The 26,343-nt window shown below is 46.7% G+C and overlaps 3 protein-coding genes across 3 annotated transcripts; all 3 read left to right on the top strand.

The window, feature by feature from the left end:
- Positions 1-998: 998 nt before the first annotated feature.
- PFN4 (profilin family member 4) lies at positions 999-3,702 on the top strand (the record flags this gene model as incomplete). Its single annotated transcript, XM_084234662.1, has 4 exons — positions 999-1,115; positions 1,452-1,589; positions 2,365-2,470; positions 3,674-3,702. The coding sequence occupies 4 exons, from the start codon at positions 999-1,001 to the stop codon at positions 3,700-3,702; spliced, it is 390 nt and encodes a 129-aa protein (XP_084090788.1).
- Positions 3,703-12,034: 8,332 nt separating this feature from the next.
- Positions 12,035-17,791, top strand: TP53I3 (tumor protein p53 inducible protein 3; the record flags this gene model as incomplete). Its single annotated transcript, XM_084234513.1, is given in 6 exon segments — positions 12,035-12,172; positions 13,201-13,384; positions 13,387-13,467; positions 14,932-15,144; positions 15,993-16,189; positions 17,609-17,791. Coding segments are annotated over 6 exon segments (996 nt in total).
- A 1,108-nt stretch (positions 17,792-18,899) lies between these two features.
- Positions 18,900-24,744, top strand: SF3B6 (splicing factor 3b subunit 6; the record flags this gene model as incomplete). The annotated part of the gene is made up of 4 exons (XM_084235815.1): positions 18,900-18,929; positions 22,079-22,197; positions 24,348-24,486; positions 24,655-24,744. The coding sequence occupies 4 exons, from the start codon at positions 18,900-18,902 to the stop codon at positions 24,742-24,744; spliced, it is 378 nt and encodes a 125-aa protein (XP_084091941.1).
- Positions 24,745-26,343: the final 1,599 nt, after the last annotated feature.

Here is a 26,343-nt window from a genome sequence, read left to right as displayed (position 1 = left end):
TCTTCGGCCTCAGCCCCTACGGCGCCTCCGCCGCGGCGGACGAAAACGAGTCCGCGCGCGGGGGCAGGCGGGGGACCCCGAGTTCGCGGGGCCGCGCCCGCCGGGCCCCTGAACCCAGCGCCGCCAGTGCCGCGGCCTCGGCCGGCGGGGAAGGACACAGAGGCGGCGCCGGTTGGCCGGTCGAGGAGCCGCGGCCTGCCTTTCGGTGACGGGCAGTCGTCGCGGCCAATAGCCGGGCGCGTCCGCCTTCCGCCCCGCCCTCCTCGCCCGTGGACGGGCGGCCGGCGCTCGCGGTCCCTAGCCGGAGTCGGGGCCCCTGTGGGGGTCTCGGGGCCTCCGTCGGGTCTGGGCCTCGCTGCTGCCCCAAGCCCCGTGAGCCGCCTGCGCGTCCCTCCAGCCATCAGGACGGGGCGTTAACCCCGTCCCTCGCCCGCAGTCCCGCCGCGGGGCCCGAACGCCCCGTGGGCCAAGCCAAAATGGCGGGAAAGGGGTGTCCGCGCGCCGCCCCGAGGAAGGAGCTTGTGGAGGTGGCCCCGATGAGCACAACCCTAGAAGTCGAGTACTTGTGGGGAAAATGTGGTTTTAAGTGTCTTGAAAGGTGTTTTTAGTGCCTTTGGACGAAATTGGGCAGTTGATACGTCGGTGTCCACAGTTGGGTTGATGCCGGTCGGCTTGGTGGTTTTCCAGTCCCAGCAGCGCTTTTTAATTTTGTTTTTTAACCGCGGTTGATGCTCACACCAATGACTGACAATTATGAGTCTGTGTTTCCATATTCTCTGTATAACCTGCTTGGTGTAGACTGTGATTTTCTATGATTCTGTTTTTCTCTTTGAGTATTGGTGGACACTGGAGGAGTGACCACCATTTTTATTCTTCATCTTTTCAAAGTATGCAGGGGATGTCCAGAGTATCCTAGGGACAATTGTATTGAGACCTTTCAAAGGCTGGCCACAGCAAGTCATTTCAACTGTGGTTCCCTTTTTCAGATCTGAGGGAACATGAGTCACTTGCAGAATTTGCTGTTAGATACCCTCCTGGGGACAAAGCATGTGGACAATGCAGCCCTCATCAAACTCCACGAGCGGTCCCTATGTGTAGCATCACCTGGATTTAATGTAAGAATAAGCGAGTTTGGGCCTAAGAGTTTTAACTGAACTCTTTCTGTCGATATTTTCGGTTTCTGGATCATATGATGCCTGTCACAACTACTCTGCTGTTGTGATGGGAGAGCAGCCATTTCACAACACATAAAAGAAGGGTTGTGACTTATCCCAATAAAACTTTATTTGTGGACACAAATTTGGATTTCATATAATTTTCACATTTCACAAAATATTATTTCCCCCCACTTAAAAATATAGAAACTATTCTTAATTTGCAGGTCTACAAAAACAGGCAAATGTGACTGCCTGCCTTAATTTGCCAACTCCTAGTCTATTCAATCTCCTTAGGTAATGCCCGGTGATGTCCGGACGCTTGTGAATGGATTTGCCAAGAACCCTTTGCAAGCCCGAAGACAAGGGTTGTATTTCAAGGAACAGGATTACAAATGTGTCCGAGCAGATGATTATTCTCTTTATGCTAAGAATGTAAGTGTTCAAGATTTGAAGCGAGCTGGTTAAAACTATAAGAATTTGACTCCAATCTGTGCCCTTCCTGAACTATCTATAAAACAAGCTGAGGCCATTTGTGCAGTGTTAGAGATAGTCAGCAGCAGGAAGGCATAGGGTCTGGTTTTGAAAATCTTTCATTATCAAAGCTATCAACTGAACCTTGCCTGAGCTGTTTCTCTCCACTACATTCATCCTCCATAGTCTGTGTTCTCCTCCTCCAAAAGATCTCTTTTTGTGGCTTATAAGAAATTAATAAAGAGTTCAAATTCACATTTACTGGATACCCTAAATTATGGGCAAGACATACTCCATCCCCATCATAAATAAGTAGCCTCATTTTACAGATGAGGACACTGAGGCTTACAAGGTGAAATAACTCTTCCATAGTCATTCAGCAGATATGGAGGTGTTGGGTTTCCAGCCTAGAGCGATCGGATTCACAAATGTGTTCACACTAAACTCCATTACTAAATTGCATCACATCCATTGTTTACATTCAAATAGGGAATGTATTACAATCGTTCAGGTAACGTTTGGGAAATACACAGGGTGTTGTTAACAACAATTCAAAACTTTCTGAGGGAACATGAGTAAAAAGGGTAGAGTCCAAAAACAAATAAAAAGGGTAGTGTCCAAAAACAAATATATAAATATATGGAAGTCAGAAAATTAAGTAGACTATGAGACTGCATCATAACTGCCAGTCCTGTATTAGAACATGAGAAGGGCACTCTGTTTTGTTCTTATCCAGGAGAACACTGGTGTGATTGTTGTGAAGACCAATCTGTATCTTCTGGTAGCAACTTATACTGAGGGGATGTATCCTAGTGTCTGTGTGGAAGCCACAGAGAAGTTGGGTAAGTTTGTCTCCTGGTGCCTGTCTTCATTCTTTATGGTAGTCAAGTCTTCTCACTGAAAGCCACAAAGACCCAATTCAAAGCAACAAGGGCAGAAAGGGGAGTTCTGGAGAAGGACAGTAGGGTTACTTACACAACCACTGGAAGGATGGAGTGCAGCTAAGCCAGAGGAAAATGGATTCCAGGGACTGGCACAAGGCTATAACTCATTACTAATCTCTCCTAAGAAGATTGGGTTTGTTCCATGAAGTACCATCATAGCAACAGTACAAGCACACACAAATGGATACATTTACAGACCTTCCCAGTTGTCACAGTTCCCTGGTATGGATTATCACAAACCATGCAACACAGTTGGCAGTGAGGTGCTCTAGAATAAACTGGACTGAGTCAGTGCAGGACACAACTCAGGATGAACTCCTTATGTTGACAATTAAAACCATCTTTTTGAGAAGAATTTGAAAGAGATTCCATTTCAATAAGGTAGGGCATTCAGAAGGCAGAACAGAGACATGTAGATTGTCTCTAATTATCTAGTTAAAGTTCCAGAAGTAAGGCTGGGGAAATAGACAATTAGATTGTCAACAGCCCAGACTGCTGGCAGCTAGCACTCAGGGCTAATTCTCCATATCTCCTGTGGAGAGAACCAGAGAAGTTGGCCAGGCCACTTTAATGTAGGTTCTGTGACTGGCACTAAAGTTTGGGAGTCTTGCTAGGACACAGAAGACTTCAAATAATGTTACTAGTTAGAAGGACAGAGGTGACATCATTCCAAAATTCCCACTGCTTTGAGAAGGGATAGGCGTCTTGGAAGTGGTTGGATGCTTATGAGGATGAAGCATGCTGATAACTACTCAGGAGCTAATTACTTGTCTCATTATTTACTTCCATTTCCTTGTTTTAATTACCTTCTCTCAAAAATTACACCTGATCATTACAGAAAATTTGGAAAATGAGGAATTATGACTAGTTAGAATTGTTTTATTATGAAAGATTCTAGGAGCATAATTGATCTGTCTCTCCACCTAGACTCTGAAAGCATAACTGGGTCAGAACTATCTGGCCATCCTTATATCTCTTGTTTCTAGCATGGTGCCTAGCAAATGGTAGCTGTCACCAGCATTTGTGGAATGAATGATATCATTCATTCATGAACAGTAATTTACTGCTTATAAATTATAACCATGCTATATTTTCTTCCAGGAGAATATCTGAGAAGAAAAGGAAATTGAGTCATCAGAGGACTATGAAAGGCAAATTTTATTATTTTTAGAGGAAAACTATAGATCCTAAAGATAAAGTAATGCCTTATTTTGTGGTTGAAAAACACTGAGAAGAAATATTGAAAAGATATGAATGAATGAAGGGAACAATTTTCCTTATTTTAAGAAATCGTCTTCTTATAATTTAATCAACTTTACTTGTTCTTTTTTTTTTTTTAAGTGTCAGTCATTGGCCTCCAAGATTTCTGACTGTGTCTCCCTCACGTCTTCCTGGTCCACACAACTTATTATGGCCAGTGAATGCAGGCTTCCCCACAAAAGGGTTTAGCTCCTCTTGGGTAATAATCAGAACAATAGGGTTTAGAAATTAAGGATTTCACTGTGACACAGGAATGGGTGCCATTTTCCCTGGCCCCATGTTCATGCCATTGACATCTCAGATGGCATGGAGGACAACTCCCAGCATGTCCATGAACTGGACTTCCTGAAAGGAGGCTGCTAGAAAGGAATGAGGAGTTATTTGGAGGTTGAACTTGGGGAAGGACTGAAGCCATGTGGACAGGTGGGCTCTTCAAAGACAATGGCAGCTGTCGTCTTGACCTGGTGGATTCTCCAGCTTTGAAGGCATGGTGTGAATTTCAGGTTTCTCCTCTCCCAGCATCCTGAGTCCTACCCAACCTAGTGCTTGTTTTTCCCAGCCAGGAGAAAACTCATTCTTCTGGCTGCTCACCTCTGGGATCAAGGAGGCATTTGCCTGTTTGGGGAGGGTCGATTTCAGAGTTTGACTGGCAGCCTCTCCCCTACCCCTCTTTTCCCTGGGAACCTCTCCCCAGTTAAAGATCTTTGAGCACACTAGAGTGATCACTTTCGTTTGTGCCTGTGGGTGGCTGGACCTTTTTAAAAGAGGCAAAATGGGGGTTTTCCCTTAACAGTTTGGGGTCCCTGAGCACCCCTCGGTTTCACCCAGTTTCAGTAAGACTCCTTTCACTTAAAATGCCAGCCATAACTTCTGGGTCTCTGCGATGCCCACACATCTGTCTGTCTTGGCTACAAACTTGGAATTCTCTTAAATCTACCTCAGGTTTGATAATTTGCTAAAATGATGCAAAAGTCAAGAAAGTACTATATGTATGATTACAGTTTTATTATGAAGGCTCCAACTCAGCAAGAGTACAGTGGAAGGCAGGGTATTAGAATGGGTGGACAGGGTCACAGAGCAACCAGGCATTTTCTGGCAGACCACCCTCCTAGCACATCAGTGTGTTCACTGACTGTATAGCCCCCTAAACCTTATTGTTTCAGGGAATTTATATAGGAGTTCATTAGAATACATAATTGATTAAATTACCCACCTACTGATTGAATTCAATCTCCATTTCCTCTTCCCTCCACAGACCTCAGGAGTTGAGGCTAAAAGTTCCAACCCTCAAAGCACCTGGTTGGTTCCTCTGGTGGCCAGCCCCAATCCTGAAGCTCTTTAGCCCCCCATTCCCTACCAGGAGGCATGTCATAACAAAAGACACTCCTCTCTCTCAAGAAATACCAAGAATTTTAAGAGCTCTGTGCCAGGAACCAAAGACAAAATATGTTTTTTACTATACCATATCTGGCCTTTAAGTCCCTGCTGTGGAAATGGGTATATCTTGCTATCTCAGCCAGACTGAAGATTAACTACTGAGTTAATCACAATCATCCCATCTTGTCCTCAGTCCTGGCTTACCATTTGGTTTTCCATGTAGATCTACCTATAAATGATTAAGGTCAGTTCTCATGCCAATGATGGCTCCTTGTAAATCAGCATATTGACACCTGGATTTTATGACTCAGTTATGTCAATTGCACTCCCATTCTCCCTATGCTAACAAACTGAGGTTTCACACCCACAAGGTAGAAGATCTGGCCTGGACAACAGTGATCTCTAAGCTTCTGAAGGCACCATGAAGTCTCTTGCTGCTCACCAGATGCCCAACCAGCCTTTTCTAGACACACCCACTGCTGGAGACCTGCTGGGAGCCTTTTCCATAAACCTCCTCCAGGCAAATGCCTCACTATCTGGAGCCTTCCTGTGTAGGACATTCCAATTGTTTCCTATGATTCTCATGGCAAATTTCTAATTGGGCTCAGCTACTCAGAAAAAGCCACAGAAGCGACCTTTGGGTGGTAGCTCCGAGGAACCCGTGGAGGTTCACAGAGAGCATGTGATCTCCAAACTAAGGAAATTTGTGTCCTGGTGGTTCACACACTTTAGCGGGGTCACACAGGCATGAGTAAATTTAATGATTCACTTTTCCCAATTCATTTCATTTCCATTTTTTCCCATTTCTATTTCATTTTTTCCATTTTTCCTATTCATTTTCATTTCCATACACATTTCATGTATTTTCCTAAAACTGATCTGCTCTAATTGAAGAGTCATGCCATTCTACATTCATGCCTCCCCTTCCAAGCTCTTTCCCCCAGTATACAAAAGAAAGGCATCCTATCATTCAGCTGCAGTCTTGCTGTATTGCTTGACTTGGAGTATAAGAACTGTGAGTGCAAAGGAAAGGAAAACTCCAGATAATTTTCAAATGTGCTGAACTCTCCCATCCTCTATTGTCAAAAAACGCATCATGTGTGATGGGTTGTACCATGAGAATAAAGCAAAAAGCATCAGTGAGAAATAGTGAAAAATTTGTATCGTAATTCTTCCAAAAGAAGAGGATCCATGTCTACCTATATAGAGAGTTGCCACAAGGACACCTATTAACATGATTATTCGAATTGAAAAATGAGAAAACCTTTCTGACAAAGTAATTTCATGAGGTTGATTAGTTTAACAACATAGGCTGGCTTTGCCAGCAAGAATACCACAGTTGACTTCATAAATGAGTTAAGTCTGCAGCTCCAAGATGTTTATGAAAATATATTTAAAGCACTAGATAAAGTAAGTGGATTTGATCCCCCCAAATTGTCTTAACCAAATATATTTAAACATTTGTACTTTCCAAATATTTGCTGAGTACATCAATTTAAACAAGGTAACTCTAAGTGAAAAAATAGCAGATATAATTAATACTCATTTGGCAAATCTTCACAAAGCTTTGCTGGAATAATCCCAGAAGCTGAGAACCTGAATCACTCTTATGACTGGATAACAAATTCTTTATAAGTTGAGTGGTTTCTAACTCTTTGCTTTCTACAAGATTGAAGGAAGACCTATTTAAATAAGTTGTGAGCTAATAGAGCATTGAAAATGATTTTTTTGATGATAGATCATTATATGGTTTTTATCATATAACTCAGTGCAAAAAATTGGCTGACATTCCTATAATGAAATTTTTTCTTTCTCATCTGATTTATGCAAATTAGATTTCTCAGAGCTTATTTATAAAAATGAAAAATGGGAAGAGAATTAATGTTGAGGTCAGTCTCATTCTAGCAGTAAATAATATTCATCCACTGATATAATTTTTTGGAAAAATTCCGTTTCATCAACAACATTAAGAAATATCTTTCCGGGCCTCCCCGGTGGCGCAGTGGTTGAGCACTGGGTTGCGAGGCTGCCCTCGGCCTCTGCAGCGCAGGTTCAATCCCCGGCTGCAGGTTCAATCCCCGGCTGCAGGTTCAATCCCCGGCTGCAGGTTCAATCCCCAGCTGCTCCCCGGCCACCGTAGGAGGGTCCCACATGGGGCGCAGATCTCTCCTGCCGCCTGCTGCTCACCTGCTGCTCCCCTCAGCAGTGTACTTTGGTCCTTCTGCCTGCTCTGGTCCCCGCTCTGACTCTGGTGAATTCTCTTGACCTCCCGCGCTTCTTACTGTACCCAGTGCTTGTATAAATAAATAAATCTTAAAAAAAAAAAAGTCTTTCCAATAAAATTTTACTTTTTATGTTCAATATTAATATTCAAAATACTTTAATATAAAATTTTATTTTAAATAATGTTTTTTAAATCAATTGTGGACTAAAAATATTGTAATGATAATTAAATCCAGAAGAAATTTAACTTTTAGAGCCCTGTGACCACAGGAAATAATTTTTTTAAATTAATGTCAGTTAATATTTATTTTTGCTGCAGATGAGAATGATCAATAAGCATAAAATATGGTAGGATATCATTCTATGAGAAATGCAGAATGAAAACATGAGTACTAAGAAGAAAAAAAATGAAATTTAAAAGCTTCCAACTGTTAAAATAAAATTTGTATATTTTTGTGGATGATTATACTTATTAAACTGCTCTGAAATCTGGATTCCACCTGATACATTTAAATGACTGGTGTAAGAGTATAAAATATCAGTATCTATGGCCAGAAATAATTCTTACATTTAAGATGAAATATTTTAGATAACAATTTTAAAATGTGAAGGGGACAAATAGTATTTGAAAATACTTTGTCAATTGAGAATAAAACGATTGCCTAGAGTAAGAAAAAAGTGTCTTGGGTCCTGAGCCATGCAGATGGGTGCCCAGGAGACAGTGGGGGCAGGTGGCCAAACAGGCAGCCCTCTGAGGACAGCGGTGGACAAGGCTGACTCCAAGCCCTTCCTCCAGAGCCTTCTAAACCCCTGCTCCTAAGATCTGTACCACCAGCCTCAGGATTTTGCACCCACAGAGAGAGGGGAGGAATTGCCCAGAGAAAATTCTGTAGGTATGGAAGCTGGTATGGTACCCAGAGGTGGAATGCCCCCATCTCCTCAGCATAAACCTTCTGACCTCATGCTGTTCTAGAACCATGAGTCACCACTGAGCTATGTGCAGCCCAAGCTTGGGCTTGTTCACCAGGGAAGCTGCTGTCTCAAGGAGAATCAGCAGAACTGAGCACAGAACCCTTGGGGGGAGGGGTGCTGGGAGCCCACTGGACATCTGGAAGGGATTATCTCCCACCTGCCTTTGACTTTCAGGATAAGCAACAACAAATGCACCCTCAGATTGGTAGGGCTTCAGGGACACATGCTTCCACCCCACTCCTAACACAGAAGATCTTGTTTGTTCTGCTAAAATGTGGAGCTTTGGGGAGATCCTTCAGAGGCCAGTGATTCCAGGAACTGAATACTGCCACTGCCATAAGGCATCTGAAAATTATGACCTAACCCCAAATTTGGATCTTGACAGAAATTGAATCAGAGTAGCAGATGCTGTTTTAAGAAAGGCAACCTATTTTGTTGGGTTTCCAGCACACCTATTAGCTGATGTCAGTGCACCCAGAGATGGAGAAAATCTATATGGCACAAGGGAAACCTCATGCTCCCTGACCATTCTGCAGCAGTCCGCCTTCTGTAGTGAGGCTCAGCTCTTCCCCAGTGTCCTACCCTGAAGGCTTCAGGTGGGAGTGATAAGGAGACAGGCTCTCCTTTGGATCCTAACTCAGGAGCCCCAGGGCCAGCTCTGTGATCTCAGACAAGGCATTTACCTCTCAGAATCTGTTTTCCCATCTGAAACGGGGTCTTTAAACCTGCTTGCCTCTGTGGGGTGCTGAGGCTCCTGTGAGCATAAGCATATCCATGTCCCCCAACCTGAGGACTCTCCCTAGCAGACACCCACCATCTTTAGGGTCCTCCCAGGGGTGCTTTGGGGGCTCCTGTCCCTCACCTCCATCCTTTCCAAAGTCCATGTAATGCCCCTCCTCTGCCCACCACAGGACTGGCACAGAGTGGGGCGCAATATGCTCATGCGTGATTTCCAAACATGATTATCTCTGTTCAGGGAAGGAGCCGGGACCAGCAACCAGGGTTCCCACAGCTGCACAGCACCCCCCACACCGTCTGCCCTTGGTGCAAGGAAGAAAACGGGTCACTCACAGCTAGGGTTGGGGTCGGAGGAGGGGTTGTTTCCCTCAAGGACCAAACCTATGCAATGAACATTATGAGACTGCTTGGATAATATTTTTCTTAAATGAACAAACACATAATACACCCACATCACAGGCAAGGGCCTGTAGATCCCTTCTTCTCAGAACATAAAAAAGTCACTCCCAGAGTGGGGCCTGCAGCGGCAGGTTGCACCTGAGGCAGGAGGTGAGGCCCAGCCATCCCAGTTCTCACTGAGAGAGACTCCCAAGGGGGATGGCTCCAAGCATGCCCTGTCCTTCCTCCTTGGCTTGGCCTTCCAGGGCCTCACCCCCCCCCCCAACCTCCACCCCTCAAGACCCTGGAAAGCCTAACTCTCCCTGGACAGGGAATATCACAGAGCCCTACTCTTCCCTGGACCCCGCACATTATAGAATGTTTCTGCTCCAGTCTTGCCAAGACTTGAATCTGTTTCTTTCATTCCAAGCCAGCACACCAGTCCCTCTTTACCCACGCCCGGGATTTAGATAGAACAGCCTGACACTGAGAGTTGAGAGGGGCCTGGGGTGAGCAACGGGCTGGTGGAGGCCCATGGTCCCTGGTGATCCTGATTTGGGGAAGGGGGTTCCTTTCTGTGAGCCACTTTTCATTTCTTTCCTCTATTGCTCAACCCCTGTGTCCTCAGATAAGATGTAAGGCGCACTTTGACCAGCCGGGAAGACAGAAAATCTTTACATAAAGGAGGTGCCCAAGCCGAGCCCAGCCGGGAGAGGGGTAAGTCCTCCTGAAGGTGCTGGCCGGTGGGGGGGAGGGAGGGGGGATGGGAGGGGATGGGAGATGGGGAGGATGGGTGGGCGCCGAGCCAGGGGCTCTCAGGCTCTATGTCAGACTCAGAGAGGATCTTCCCTCCCTGAGCCGGCCGGGGGCACCTTCCAGGGCCCGCTGGAGAGCCGCACCTGCGTCAGCAAGGAAGGAAAGTGCAGTTTGTTGAGGGCCCACTGTGTGCCCGGCGCTGTGCTAAGCGGACTCTTCCACTGCACCCTCCCAGGGACCAAAGAGATGGGTACTTTTGTCTCCATTTCAGAGATGAGAAAAATAGAATAGCTGCCAGTAAGCTGCTCCAGCCAACCCCCTGGAATTTACTCCCTTCCTCTCTCCGCCCCTGCATCCCTTTCCTCATCTGCCCCCGCATCACTCCTGCCGCCACCCCAGCCCGGGCCAGCGTCCTCGCCTCCCTGGGGCTCGCGGCGCCCCCTGCAGACCTTTCTCCGCAGGACCAACGCCCGGAAGAAACGGAAACCAGGGCCCGCCCGCTCCCGGCTGGGTCTCCCCCCGCCGCCCCCCGCCGCCCCCCGCCGCCCCCCGCCGCCCCCCGCCGCGGCCCGGCTTGCAGTCCCGAGCCTCGGCTCCCTGGAGCTCGCTGGATTCGTCCAGGGCTGCTCGCGTCCCCCCGCGCGGCGCCGCCCGCCCCCCGGAGCCTCTGCAGACGCCTGTGAACGTCCGGCTCCGGCCGCGCCTTCCTCGGCGTGGAGGTCCCTCCAGGGAGCGCGCCTCAGGCAGCCGCGCTCTGGCCGCGTCGTCAGGGGCCGTGGCCACCGCGGGGTCCCCGCTGCTCCTCACACTGAAGGGGAAAAGTTCCTTTTCCGTGACGGGCGAGGACGCTCAAGCGAGGACCGCGAGGAGATGTCACCTGCCCCGGGTTCGCGCGCGGGGGGGGTTCTTCCAGCCCGGAGACTCCGGCAGGGCAGTCAAGCCCCGGCGGTGTCTGGGGACTTTTGCTGTCGCAGGGCTGCGGGTATCGAACAATAAAGGCCAGAAAAGCGGCTGAGCATCCCCCAGGACGGTCTTCGCAGCAGTCGTCTGTCCACGCTGCCGCACCCGTGCGAGGGGAGAGGCCCCGTGGGCTCTACGACCTACGCATTGCCCGGGCGCATCTTCCGGGGGGCGCTCCCCGCCCCCCAGGAACCCGGGGGGCGCGGCGCGGGTCCCCGCACTCAGCCCGGCCGCGGGGCGCGGGGCCGACGCCGGGAGGGGGGCGCCCGCCGGGAGCTGGGGGGCCCCTGGAGCGGGACCCCGCGCCCCCGCCCGCAGCGCGGAGACGCGCCCCCGCCGCGCCGAGGGACACCGGCTTCGGGGGCTCCCAGGACGGGAGAAGCCGACGTGCCGGCGCCGGCTTCGCGCTCCGAGGCCGCCGGAGGGGGCGGGCGGGCCGGGCGGGGCAGCCCCACCCTGCGCGGCCGGCCGGCGACCCCTCCCGCGCCCCGAGCGAGGCGGCCCGGCCCGGATGGGCCCCCGAGGGCCCGGGAGTCCGCAGGGCGCCGCGCCTGGGGGGCGGCCGGAGCCAGTGGGTCTCTCACGCCGGCGGGTCGGGAGGGCGAGTCCCACTCGAGCGCCGGGGACCTGCCGCCGCCGGCCGACCGCCACCTGCTGGGCACCTTCACCCCGACGCGGACACCCGCCCCTCGGCGCGGCGCGGCGGCTGCGGAAGCCGGGGGCGGGGCGCCCGCGCGGGGGCCGGGCCGGCGGGGCGCGGAGAGGAAGCCCGAGCTCGCCCACGTGTCCGCAGAGAACATGCTAGCGGTGCACTTCGACCCGCCCGGAGGGCCAGAAAACCTTCACCTGAAGAAGGTGCCCAAGCCGAGCCCGGGAGAGGGCGAAGTCCTCCTGAAGGTGGTGGCCAGCGCCCTGAACCGGGCGGACCTGCTGCAGGTACCCGGCATCCGACACCGGCGCGGGCAGGGCAGGAGCCCAGGGCCTCCAATAAGCCTTCGCCAGAGAGATGAAGGCGTGCTGGAGCTTCTGCAACATGGAACCCCTTAATCTCCTTGTGTGCACAAAATAGGGGACTGTTTACAAAGCAGAATCTGCCCCCTGTCCATCTGTAGTCAGCGCAGGCTTCCAGACAAGCAGGGAGCGCTACCATTTGTTGAGGAGGGTGGGTGGTGTGGGCGTGGGTGTCCTTGCTCCGTCTACTCCTCAAGTCACCATTTGTGTTCTAGAGAAGGAACTGTGTGTGGGTCAGACCTGTTAAGCAGGACCCCCAGGCCACAACATAAGAGGAGTTGAGATTCAAGCTGAAGTCTTGATGGCTCCAAAGTTTGCACTTTTTCCTGTGAGGGTCCCAGAACAGCAGGGGGCAGTGCTCTAAGCTCCTCTGCCATGTGAAGTGGTACACTGGGCCAGCTGCATTGGTGTAATTGAGAAATGTGCACCAGAATCACCTGGGACACTCTTAAAAAATGAACAGGCAGGGACATAGGCATGTGTATTTTGAAAAATCCCTTCAAAGGGTTCTGCTGCACACTCCTAGCTCATCCCCTCTGGTCTAAAACCTCTAGTCAGAGCCTTCTGAGAATAGCTGGGTAAGCACAGAGAATGGTGCCTGATAAATTGGAACTATCCTTAAGGAATCCAGAGTTTCAGCAGGCTTCCTGGTCCCGCTTTGCAATCTTGGACAAGGATTTCCTTGCCCAGGCCTCAGTTTCCCCATTTGCAATCCTAGGGCCTTAAGGGAGATAGCCAAAGGACCCTACCAGTTGTGACATACCCTAATTATGTGACATAGCGCATATCTGCATAAAATAAATTACCTCTCCTTTCTCTTCTCTGACTTACAAAACCTGTCTTTATCCTGAATTTTCTGTCTGAAAAAAAAGAGGAGCTATTGGAAGAGGACCAGAGATGGTGCCACAGATTTGTGATCCTGCTCACCATTTGGTGTGCTCCTCTCTCTGCAGAGACAAGGCCAGTATGCCCCACCCCCAGGAGCCAGCAGCATTTTGGGACTCGAGGCATCTGGGCACGTGGCAGAGCTGGGGCCTGGCTGCCAGGGCCACTGGAAGATTGGGGACCCAGCCATGGCTCTGCTGTCCGGTGGGGGCCAGGCTCAGTATGTTACCGTCCCTGAAGGGCTCCTCATGCCCATCCAGAGGGACTGTCCTTGTCCCAGGCTGCAGCCATTCCGGAGGCCTGGCTCACTGCCTTCCAGCTATTACATCTACTGGGTAAGGGATCCTCTCCCCTTCCCCCATTCTCCCTCTCCTTGTTTACTCTATACACTCTATACACCCTGGCTCAATTCCGTCCTGACTCAGTCACCTCCAAACCATGCCCCGTGGCAACTTTAGCCCAACCTACATCCAGACCCATCTGCCACCCAACTGTGCCATCAGTATTATCAGATCCTTATACCACATTAGTAATGGCTCGATGTTGAGGCTGAAACTCAGAGTTAACAGAATACCTGTGCACATCTTCATACATATAGCCAGCAGTAGCCCCAGCTTCTCATACTCATGCTGAGCTTCTCTCTCGAATCCCTAATGCAGCTTCTAGAAGGGGCAATTTAGTTGACTCCCCAATCCCACCAAGACTAGCCAAGAACTCACATAAGGGAGCCTAAGAAGACTGTCCCCTGCCTTTGGGGAGCTCAATGTAATCAGGAAGACCACACATGTATAAGAATGAAGACAACCACTGCAGTGGGAGGATGGCCATCTCTATTGCAACAGAAGCTCATGATAGGGAAAGTTGGTGTGGTGGTCAGAAACTCTTTGGAAGAGAAGGGTGACAGACAGAAGCATGCTAGGGTGGTTTAAGAAAGTGTCCCAGTGATGTTGGTTCTCTATTATGAAGCACAATGACTATCATTTGTGAAGAGATGAGGCTGGGACTAGATGATGGTGGTCTTGAATGGCAGCTTGTCTGAACTTGATGCAAAAGCCAACTGAGAACCACTTTACATTTTGAGGAGAAAATACATCAGGAAAGCTCATTTTAGAAAGATCCTGGGTTGTGTGGGGTTCCTGGATCAGTGTGACCAAGTGGAGGCTAGTTTTGGAGTGAACAGGGACTGGCTCCAGGTGGTGACAGTTGGAATGGTGGCTAATCTTACTTATTCAGGTATAGTTCAGAGATATACATTCTGGTATTATTTCACAGATTAAATAGAGATTATATGGATCTGACTGCTAATAACTGTTTCAAAAGGCTTCCCACTTTGACCAGAGACAATAAGACAAAACAAATTGTCAATGTGGTCTCTGAAAGCAAGGGATTTGACATTTGCTGGTGCCAGGGCCAGGCGCTAGTGGTAGAATATGCCTGTGTGGGGAATGTGTAGCAGTCGCAAAGTAAAGAATGGTTCCAGGGGGCCTCCCCAGTGGTGCAGCGGTTGAGCGCTGGGTTGCGAAGCTGCCCGCAGCCTCCGCGGCGCCGGTTCGATCCCCGGCTGCTCCCTGGCAACCGGAGGAGGGTCCCACATGGCGTGCAGACCTCTCCTGCCGCCCGCTGCTCCCCTCAGCAGTGTACTTCGGTCCTTCTGCCTGTTCTGCTCCCCGCTCTGGCTCTGGTGAATTCTCTCACCCATGTATAAAAAAAAAACAAAACAAACAAACAAATAAATAAATAAAACATGCCTCTTTAAAAAAAAAAAAAAAAAAGAATGGTTCCAATGCTTTCTGTCACAGGAAATGTTCAGGCTGGAGAGTCTGTGCTGATCCATGCAGGATTGAGTGGTGTGGGCACGGCTGCCATCCAGCTTGCCCGGATGGCAGGAGCTATTCCGCTGGTCACAGCTGGATCCCAGCACAAACTTCAAATGGCAGAAAAACTTGGGGCAGCTGCTGGATTCAATTACAAAGAAGTGGACTTTTCTGAAGCAACACTGAGATTCACCAAAGGTAAACAACTTCTGTCGCTCAGCAGGAATTTCAGAGATGACAATAAAATCTTCTTCAGCCTCAAGGTTGCTAGTGCCCTGGATCTGTCTTCCCTCTGCTAAATGCATATCACCTGGCCTGGCCAAAATCCAGTGCTCTGATCTTTGACTAATGGAGACAGGTGGGTGAGTCCTTAGGACAGAGATGGCTTCCATGTATATTCTTGTACATGATACACCTTATCCATATTTTAGAAAAGGCAGTGTTGGCAAGTTTTCCAGGCCCTCTTCTTCCCAACCAGTCACTCCACAGTGAGTTAACACGAGGCATGGAACAGAGGCCACTTTGGAGCTGGTCATAGTAGCGTTAATAAATGCTCCCCAAAAGAGTGAGTAGAAGTGCATGCCTCTGTATTCCAAAGACAAATCTGTTTATTTTTGGTTCATCCCTTTCCATTTTTCCATGAGTTGAAAAGGAGAGATGAGAACTGAAGCCAGCAAAGTTACATTTCAGACAGCCCAGTGCAGATCCTTCATGACTTAGATGCAAACCCTAGCCTGCCCTGATCTGGCCTAGATCTTCTCTGTTCTCACCCATGCCTCGGTGCCATTCTCTACTTATGTGGGGGTCAGGGGAGATACCAGATCATGGTATTGCCAATTTCCATCTTGCTGTGGCTAGGGATCATAAAAGATGAACTATGTAGCATACATGTATGATAGAGTTCAGCTAACTAAAACTCTGCTTACCGCAACACTTCTATTTCAATCTATAGATTTACCACTTGTACCTGTTTTTATTTATACCCATATATCTACAAATATGTCAAGTCTTATTTTGCATTAAGCTTTCTGTGTTTCATATGGAAGGTGCTGGAGTCAACCTTATTCTAGACTGCATAGGCGGATCCTACTGGGAGAAAAATGTCAACTGCCTGGCTCTTGATGGTCGATGGATTCTCTATGGTCTGATGGGAGGAGCTAACATCAGTGGACCTCTGTTTTCAAAGCTACTTTTTAAACGCGGAAATCTGATAACCAGCCTACTGAGATCCAGAGACAAAAAGGTAAATGATGAGTGAAAAGAAAATATATGATTAACTATTACCCAGAAAAATATGATTTATTTACACAAGCTCAGGAAGCTCTGTCACATCTTAAATTAGGGAGCGTATGTAGAAATTTGTCTCCTTTACATATTTGTAAATATGTAAGTCAATTACACAGAACTAATTTAAATTGGTCAACAGAAGCCTCAACATCTTGGAAATAGGGCAGCTAATACTTCATTTATTATTTAAACTTGGCCTCAGACTGAACGAAGCATTGACCATATTAGAAAATATTTCTAATTGTCCCAAGACTTTGTTTTCAAGGACAGAATTCTCAGTGAACTAAAATACCTCTTTTGTAAGTAAGGTGAGTAAGCCTTCAACAGATTATATTGTGAAATCCGTGTGGCATTCTGTGTGGCATTCTAGCAGGCGCAGCTTTGGGAATGTTTCCCAACATGTGGTTTCACACCTGCTGGGGGATAGCAAAGCTTAAGCCTCCCTTTTGAACTAAGCTCTCTGTGAGTCCTGTTTGTGGCTGCTCCCTGCTTATAGCCTTTATTTAAAAACAATCTTTAAGCTGTTGGTGATATTAATATTTTCCTATACGCTTCAGAACAGAGCTTACACATTTGAAGGCATACACTTACATGCTGGTAGGGAAAGGTTTTTAGTACCCATGTGTGCTTTTGTTACTGGGCAGGGTGAAGAGCACCCCAGGAATCACAAACCTGCCCGCTTTAGGTTCTGCCGTCTTCCGCATCAAGACAAAACATAGTCTAGTGGGTAAGAGCTTTAAGGGAAAGGAACTTTAATACAATTAGTGTGCAATAAAAATAAGAAAAGGGAAAGAATATATAAAATAATTTTCAAATCAAGCACCCAAAGTTAGCCATCCCCTAGTGGGTAAATGCCCAAACAAACAGGGTTGTCCCTATGCAGGACTGCTGAGGCCCAAAGGTTTGACACAAGTCTAAGGCACCTTCTGGTGGGGACCCATATAAAAGGGACAGGAGGGCCAGAAGGAAAACAGAAAATCAAAATCAATATATAAGCTGCCATTGTTAACCTCCCCACAGGTCTCTCACCCACGTCTGTTTCAACTATTTTCTGTTTCAAATATTCCATGTTCCTCAAGTCCCTGGTACAAGTCCAAGACCCAGAAGCAGGTGCAACTTCTTCACATATCTCTCTGTTCCATCACCAACTCCAAGTCTCCTTCTTGCTCTGCATCTCCATATCTTCTTCTCCCAGCTCAGCTACACCCTTCCTTGGGTGGGACAGGGGACCTGGAACTTTCCCTTTCCCTGGGGACCACCTGTTACACTTTTTCACACATGTACACATTTCAGAGAAAGCAAATAGGCTAAGCAGGGTGGGAAGTGGCAAGGGGAGGATGTGTCCAGGCTGATGGTCTCCTTTTCTTTATCTTAGTACAAGCAAAGGTTGGTAAAGGCTTTCACGGAACAAATCCTGCCTCACTTCTCCACGGAGGGACCCCAGCGTCTCCTGCCCGTTCTGGACAAAGTTTACCCAGTGACTGAAATCCAAGAGGCCCATGTGTATATGGAGTCGAACAAGAACATAGGCAAAATCATCCTGGAGCTGCCCCAGTGAAGGAGGATGGGGCAATGCAGGTTAAGACTAACTCAGGCCTGCCCAGAGCAAACTTGGAGGAAATTCACAGTACAGTAAGCAGGCACTACCCATGTTAGCCTGTAACACAGGCCTTCCCCTCCCTTCAGGCCCTCATCCCGCCTCATCAATTGACCCGTGCAGAACTGGTATAAAGAAATAAAGAGGGTCTCCCCGGTGGCGCAGACAGTTGAGCACAGCGCTCTGAAGCTGTCTGCAGCCTCTGCAGTGCGGGTTGGATTCCCGGCGGCCCAGGGAGAAACCCACAAGGCGCAGCGGACCTCTCCACACTCCCCCACTGCTCCCCTCAGCAGTGCTTTTTGGGTCCATCTGCCTGTTCTGCTCCCAGCTCTGTCTCTGGGGAATCCTCTCTCCCCTCCACACCTCTGGCCTGTACCCCAGCTCTTGTATAAATAAAAAAATCTTAAAAAAAAAAAAAAAAGAAATGAAGATGGTGGACTAGAAGAAGGGTGTCCTGCTCACTGCAGGTGACCCCGGCGCGCATCCTGGGGAATCGGGACGCGCGTCACTGCGGGATCTACGGGCGAGGCCCGATAAACTGATGATCACTTTCAGGGGTTCTGCCAGGGCAGGGTCTCAGGGACCAGGTACAGCGTCTGCAAAGTCACCGCCAGGGCTGTTTCGCGTCCCGCCAGAGTTCACATCTGAAGCCCCACCCACTCCCCGCATCCTGGGGTGCCCCGCCAGGCCCCGCCCCCTCCGAACTCACCTGTGCGCGGCTCCGCCCCGCGCCCTCCCCGCAGGCCCCGCCCCCGGCCTGCTTCCGGTTTCGGGCCCCGCGGCCGGAACCCCGCCCAGTTCTCACCCAAGTCCCGCCTCTTCCGGTCCGGCGCTCAGAAGCGCCGGGGACCTTTCTGGCCTCGCTTCCGCCCGGGAGTCTTTTCGGAAGAGGATGTACGTCAGCGCGCCGCGGCGGGGAAGGTGCTGTTCCGGCGTGCAAAGGCCGCTTCCGGCGGGGCCTGGATGTTGATGTCCTGCTTCCGACGAGGTGGAGCGCTGGGCGCCTGAGGAGCCCCGGAGGAGTCCCGAGAGCCCTGGTCTGCTGTGGTAACCGCACCGGCCCGCCAAGATGGCGATGCAAGCGGCCAAGAGGGCGAATGTGAGTATCGGGCCTCCCCGGGCCGCGGAGGACTGAGCTCCTGCACGTTTCCTTCGGCGTGGGTCGGAGCATGGGTGTCCCTCTGTCCCCCGGCGGGGAAGGCCTGCAGTCACTGTCCTGTCAGAGGGAGTCCCCGCCTGGCCCCATCCTTCCAGGCCCTGGCCCCACGCCCGCCCCTACTCCTGTCTCGCGGCTCCGCAGTCTCCTGTCCTAGCGTCTGTGAGTGTTGCTTGACCTGGCGTCAGAACCTTCTCGACCTGAAAGTCGGTAGATAAACCCCTAATAAAATTACTTAATGGTAGTTGGAGCCTGGGATCCATTAACGATTTAATTCGACAAAATATTTGAGCACCTTCTTTGTGGCAGACTTGTGAGCTCTAAAGCAATTTACCTGTTGCAGTGATTGAACACTTGCTGTTTACCAGACGCTAGACGACGTATTGGGGCTACAGCAGTGAGTAAAACGAAAAGCGTTTCGCCTACATTATAATGTTAGAGAGTGGGATGTTTTGGCAACTGGAAAACAGTATCTCAAGAAAGAGGGTGGTCAGTGGTAAGATGCTGACATGATGAAAACAGATAATTAGACATTGTGAGGGGGCAAAGGTGGGTGACCTTGATGATAATCTCGGGGATGAAAGCTTGGCTGCGGTGGAATGAAAAGAGGATGGGAAAAAATGCAGCTGGCTCTACCCGGAGTTTTCTTTTTCTTTCTTTCTTTCTTTTTTTTTTTAAAGATTTATTTATTTATACAAGAACCGGGATATAGGCCAGATGCGCGGGAGGGTGAGAGGATTCACCAGAGACAGAGGAGGGAACAAAACTGGCAGATTGACTGAAACACAGTGCTGAGGGGAGCAGCGGGCACGATAGGAGAGGTCTACTGTGCCATGTGGGACCCTCGCTGGCCGGCCGGGATTGAACTGGCCCTGCAGAGGCTGCAGGCAGCTTCACAGCGCTGGGCTCAACTGCCTGCGCCACCAGGGGAGGCCCTCTACCTGGAGATTTTGAGTCAACAGGGAGTAGACGAATTGATTGATAATTGTCTTTTATTCTTTTTTTAAGATGTGTGACATAGTGTGTATTTGTATGCCAGTGGAGCCATCCAGTAGAGTGGGAGACGTAGGTGGTGTCAGAGAAATGGATTAAGCTGGGGAGGTGTTTGGAGTAGATGAGGGATTGGTATAGTAATGAGAAGTAGGTGGATATGGATGAATATGGATTGATGAGTTTAGTGCTATGAATCTAGCCTATTTATCATTTCTCACTTTTGTTTTCTCCAATAAGGGAGTGTTGCGTGGGGCAACACCACACTGACAAAGACACGGGAGTTGTAGAGGAGGCTGCACAAGGCAGGATGCTGCTGAGAGCAAGATCTTGGCCGTTTTCATTGTTAGAATAATCATAGAGCATCAGCTATGTGCATTAGGAGGACAAGGAGAAAAGGATGGGTGAGACTCAGGAATGTTATCTAGGGCTTGGGGGACACGAGTCTGCTGACCATGTTATCAGCTTGATGACCAAGTGTTGTAATTGAAACTAGACCCCAAACCCCCGGCCACAGTCCTAACCTTATCAACAAGGCATTCCACTGATCAGCTTCTGGGGTCCCTTATCATACATCTGTCCTCGGCCCCCTGAGCATTCCCGGTCGTACCTCTTGATGCATACCCTTCCCAGAGTGATCAAGCTTTCTTCTCTTGATTGATATGAAAGGCACCTTGTAAGGTTTGGCTCATATGACTGTGACTGGACAGTTCTGACGTTTGTATAGGAATGCAGAACTGCAGATAACCATAATGGTGGCTGAACAGGCGCTTATATCTAGCAGACCCACAGGAAGAGCCTGTGATGGGCAGGAAAGAGGACACCGCCCACCTCAGGTGTTAGAAACAGTAGTGATAGAATTTGAGGAGAGAAAGGGAAGTGTAATATAGTGTCTTGCAGAACAAGGAAGCAAATTTACTTGAGACATATATTGTGATCATTGGATCTCTGAACTTAACCTTGAAACTTAAAATCTGAAACTTGTTTACCATTTGTCACCACCACTAGTTTGAAGGCAGGGAATAAATATTTTATTTATATAATGCTCTTATTTATAACACCTGATATAGTTGCCAGGTCAATCAGTTATTGAGCAAGCTAGTGTCCAGTATGTAATTGAATATGTTAATAAAGAGCACAGGAGTAAAATCTGGATCCCAAAGGATCGAGAAAGGAATGTTGAGTATAAAACTCCGTGGAAGATCTTATTTGAATGGTAAAGAATACGGGCCTAAGCAGCGTGAGGAGAAAGCCAAGGAAATAGTGTCAAGTGTGATTAAGAAGGTAGTAGTGGAAAGTGTCAGAAGACACAGAGATGTTATGCAGCTAAAAGATCTTAGTGAGAAAAAGCACTTAGAAAAGAGTGTGCTTAGACTGTACGAGGTCGGTGAGTATTGGTGATTGATGTAGAGAATACGAGGCAGTGAGTATAGGTTTCCTCTTTCCAGATGCCTGGATGGAAAAAAAGAAAACCAGCAAAATAGGATAATAAGTAGAGCGCTAATAAGTTCGGGGAAAGCTGAAAACTTTTCTTTTTTCCTTCACTAGGTAATTCTAAAACCTGGCCTGCATATATATCCATTAAAAAAAAGGCATTCAGTAAATATTTGTTGAACAAATGAAGAAGCATTCAAATAAGTATTTTGCTGTGTGAAATGATTGGCAGGACATAAACAACTGCTTGCTTGAGGGCCAGGAAAGGCTAATTGTGAGGAAAAGGCTGTAAAAGACAGAAGACATCCTTGATATCAACAATTTCCTGAAAAGCTCCGAGGCTCATCACAGGGGTGACCTGAGAGTTTCATAGTCTTGCAAACAGCAACAGTTCCCTGCACGCTTTCCTGCACATGCCTGAGGCATTCAGGACTTTAAGACTTTGGATGTTGAGACTGAAAGCCTGGGTTTTGTAGTAGCCCCTTACTAGTTTCTACTAATAACCTCCCCTAAAATGAATTGATTTTTGGAGGAGTTTGTCATTTTCAGTAATATCACGTTATGATTCTTATTCTTGCCTTTTTAAGAATTATGTATCATTCAGAATTTTTTAAAACAATAGCACTTTTTTGCCCCTGCTCATGATGACTATACATTTCTCATTTTAGATTCGCCTTCCACCTGAAGTGAATCGGATTTTGTATATACGAAACTTACCATACAAAATCACAGCTGAAGAAATGTATGATATATTTGGGAAATATGGACCTATTCGTCAAATCAGAGTGTGAGTCTTAATTGAAACTTTTGAAATGTCGTTAAAAAAAAGATTCAGTGTTCTGTAATCTCAGACTTATAACTGACAGTGGGGCCACCAAAGGCTGTGCAGGGCAGCAGCCTTAATGATGCATTTCTCGGAATGTATCCCTGTCGTTAAGCAACATAATGGGATATTATTCCGTTATTTTCTGAAAAAGGAAATCCTCCCATTTGCAATAACATGGGTGAACTGGAAGGCATTCTATGTGAAATAAGTCAGAAAGAAAAAGACAAGTATCACGTGACTTAACCTAGATGTGGAATCGAAAACAAAAAAAAGCAAAAATTCAGAGAGAGATCAGTCTTATGGTTACTGGGGCAATTAAGTAGGGAAGAGAGAATTGAAGGAAGGTGGTCAAAAAGTACAAACGTTCAGTTATAATACAAATAAATACTTGTGTAATATATAATGCAATGACTATAATTAACACTGCTTTTTTTAATTTTAAATTTATTTATTTTTAATTATTTTATATATTTGTTACATCATCATTTTTCATTATTGTACAATGTAGGCATTTTCTTTTTTTTTTTTATTTAAATTTTATTTTTATATTCCCCATACAATTACAACCCCCTTATTTTGACCCCAATCCCTCCTTTCCCCGCCCCCCATAGAGTGTCTCTGAGTTGTTTATTGATTTTGATATTTTCTTTCTTATATTCTTTTTCCTGGTCCCTTATTTAAGTTTTCTAGATTCCTGCTGTGAGTGAGACCATCCGGTATTTTTCTTTTTCTTTCTGGCTTATTTCGCTGAGCATGATCCCTTCCGGCTCCATCCATGTTGCTGAAAATTGCATGTGTTTATCTTTTTTGAATGCTGAGTAATATTCCATGGTGTATATGGACCACATCTTCTTGATCCAATCATCTATTTTTGGGCATTTGGGCCCAACACTGCCTTTTTTTTTTTTTTAAAGATTTATTTATTTATTTATACAAGCACTGGGTACAGTAAGAAGCACAGGAGGGCGAGAGAATTCACCAGAGCCAGAGCGGGGAGCAAAGCAGGCAGAAGGACCAAAGTACACTGCTGAGGGGAGCAGCAGGCGGCAGGAGAGGTCTGCATGCCATGCGGGACCCTCCTCCGGTGGCCGGGGAGCAGCCAGGGATCGAACCGGCGCTGCAGAGGCTGCAGGCAGCTTCGCAACCCAGCGCTCAACCTCTGCGCTACAGGGGAGGCCCCCAACACTGCTTTTTGATACAGAGTTTTTAGAGAGTAAATCTGAAAATTCTTGGCATGAGAAGAAAAAATTTTTCTTTTTTGTTGTAGCTATAGGAGATGACAAATGTTAGCGGAACTTGTAGTCATTTCCAGTATATGAAAATCAGACTGTCGTTCTGTACACTTTAGACATATACGGTGATATATGTCGATTATTTCTCTGTACTACATTAACGCTCCTTACACTGGAGGGCCTCCTTTCCTGGCCATAAAGGATAATAGTTGGCTGTTTTTCTAGTTACCATAATTTTTCTATCTTCTTGGTAGGAACTTCCCTCCAGTGCCACCCCCTTCTACAGACTAAATGGGTCTCCTTTTTTTTTTTTGGATATAATAAATGTTAGTAAAATGTTGCTGAGAAACATCTATTTCCTACATTATTTGAGATTATCTTGCATTTAAGAATTGAAACTAAAATTACAATAGGGGAAAAAATCAAAATCTTTGGAAATAAGGGACTAGTTTCCAGGTGATAAGTGTGGTAAATAAAGTACTGGTTCTGTTGCATAAATGCACAGTAATAAAAGCCCCATTTTAGACATTGCTGACTAATAAAAGACATTGCTACGACATCTGTACTTTCCAGTTTAAGACTAGAAATTGGTTCTCGGACAACAAAATTGCCTGATTCAAGAAATTACAAGCTTTTTTAGCATACATGTTCATAGTGTTTAATTCCTCCAGTGGTTTTCAAATTGGCCTCACAATACTTATATGAAATTTATTTCAATTTAATTTGTTACTATTTCATTTATTACTATTCATTTACCATTTCATTTATTACTAAATGTATTACTATTTCATTTTCTATGGTTTCTGTTTTAAAAGACAGCTGGTATTCAACTGTCAGTGCAGGTGTGTTTTAATTAGGTTCATGTAATTTAACTCTTAGGGGAAACACACCTGAAACAAGAGGAACAGCTTATGTGGTCTATGAAGACATCTTTGATGCCAAGAATGCATGTGATCACCTCTCAGGATTCAACGTTTGTAACAGATACCTGGTGGTTTTGTACTATAATGCCAACAGGGTAAGTATAACCATGGTTCCCGTTGGATGGAGAGCCCCTGCAGAAATCAGTGTAGAGCTGTGCCAGGCAGGGTAAAGTGTAGTATGAGTTTTTTTCTGGCTAGTGCTGTTGGTGAAATTCATGCAACTCTAGATCGGTGACTTAATTTTGGTGCTTACCACATTTCAGGCATTTCAGAAAATGGACACAAAGAAAAAGGAAGAACAGTTGAAGCTTCTCAAGGAGAAATATGGCATCAACACAGATCCACCAAAGTAAATGTTTTCTGTATTTTTGTTTTGGACTGAAACCATTGAATAACCACCACCTTTTTGTGTTTTTAATTAATAGTGAATATTGTGATTTCTTATTTGAGATTCAAAATGACCTCCCTAAAACTTGGATACCTGTTTGAATACTTTATGTTAATAAACGTATAGCTTTTGGTAGAATATGTCAGTGTTTTCTCTTGAGCTTTTCCCCTCCTATTTAGTACTGGGGGGAAAAAACAGGTAGTTGAACCCTATCAAGAATTATTTGATGGTAGGTGGTCCCAGAGACAGAGCAAGGACCTTTGTATATTCTTAATATTCGATCAGGTATTTAGCCATCAAGGGAACTTGTTAGTGTTGTCATTTATTGAATGTCTGTTAATAGTGAGATCTTCATAACAACTTATCTGCAAGATGTATCTTCATCTTGCAGATAAGGAAGCCAAGTCTCATTATGTTGGTTGAGTGAATAAAATGTTTACGTAAAAAGCTGATGTATCATCAGTTATTAACCACACCAGTATAATTGAATAATGTTTGCTTTACAGTTAACGTAACAGTTTTGTCAACATGAGTACCCTTGTCCTCCTGAGAACAGTCTGTTCTAGAAATGCCAGTCAGATACAGCACATTTTTTTTTTTAAGATTTATTTATTTATGCATACAAGAACTGGGATACAGGCCAAAGGTGGGGAGGGGAGGATTCACCAGAGACAGAGTGGGGAGCAGAACAGGCGGACTGACTGAAATATACTGCTGAGGGGAGCAGTGGGCGAGTCATGAGAGGTGAGCTGCGCCATGTGGGCAGCTCCCTGGCTGGAGATCAAACTCATGCTGCGTGGCTGCAGCTAGCTTCATAGGTTGCGTCTTAACCCCTTGCCACCAAGGAGGCCCAGATGCAGCACATTGTTAGAAATTTGAGAGCCAGCTCCCCAGCAGTGGTGTTGGTTGGTACTTGTCTGAGATTCTATTTATGCAGTCTTTCCCTGTAGTTATAATGTCTCTGTATATATTTTGCACCTTAGATCATAGTATCTCTTTGTTATAAATAAAATACATGATATTCAGTCTTACAATCATGAACTCTACACTTGATCTTAGCCAAAAGGCCGAGAAGCGATACAATCATGAACTCTAAAGGCATGAAAATAGTATTATTAGTAACACATTCATAAACAGAGCTTGGCAGCTAAGAAGAGATCGCTGTAATTTAATTTTTATAGTTTAGGCATGAACCAAATGGGAAAACATGGGCTAATTGTTTTGTGTATGACCATAACCCAAAATGAATTTGATGGCGGTATGCACGGAATCATTTAAATGGACAAAAACCATCTATACTGCTTTTAAATGCAATTAGTTTTAAAATTTATCCTTACTTCAAGAAAATAGGCTATTTTTTTACTTTTTTGTACTGTGTTTTCAAAACCTACTATTGAAAATGAAGAAATAATTATTTTATATATTATTTCTGAGTGTTTTTTGAAAGCACTATAAAAGTAGGAATTGTAACAAGGGCAGACAGGACAAAGGGGCCACCATTATAAATTTTTTGTGAATGCTCTGATGAATGCTTACTGATTTTTGTAATGTACGGTGTGCCGTT

This window comes from Talpa europaea (genome assembly GCF_964194135.1).
Source record: "Talpa europaea genome assembly, chromosome: 6".
NCBI classification, from domain to species: Eukaryota; Metazoa; Chordata; class Mammalia; order Eulipotyphla; family Talpidae; genus Talpa; species Talpa europaea.
The sequence above is the reverse complement of the archived record's forward strand: the minus strand, read 5'-3'. Positions and strand labels throughout refer to the sequence as shown.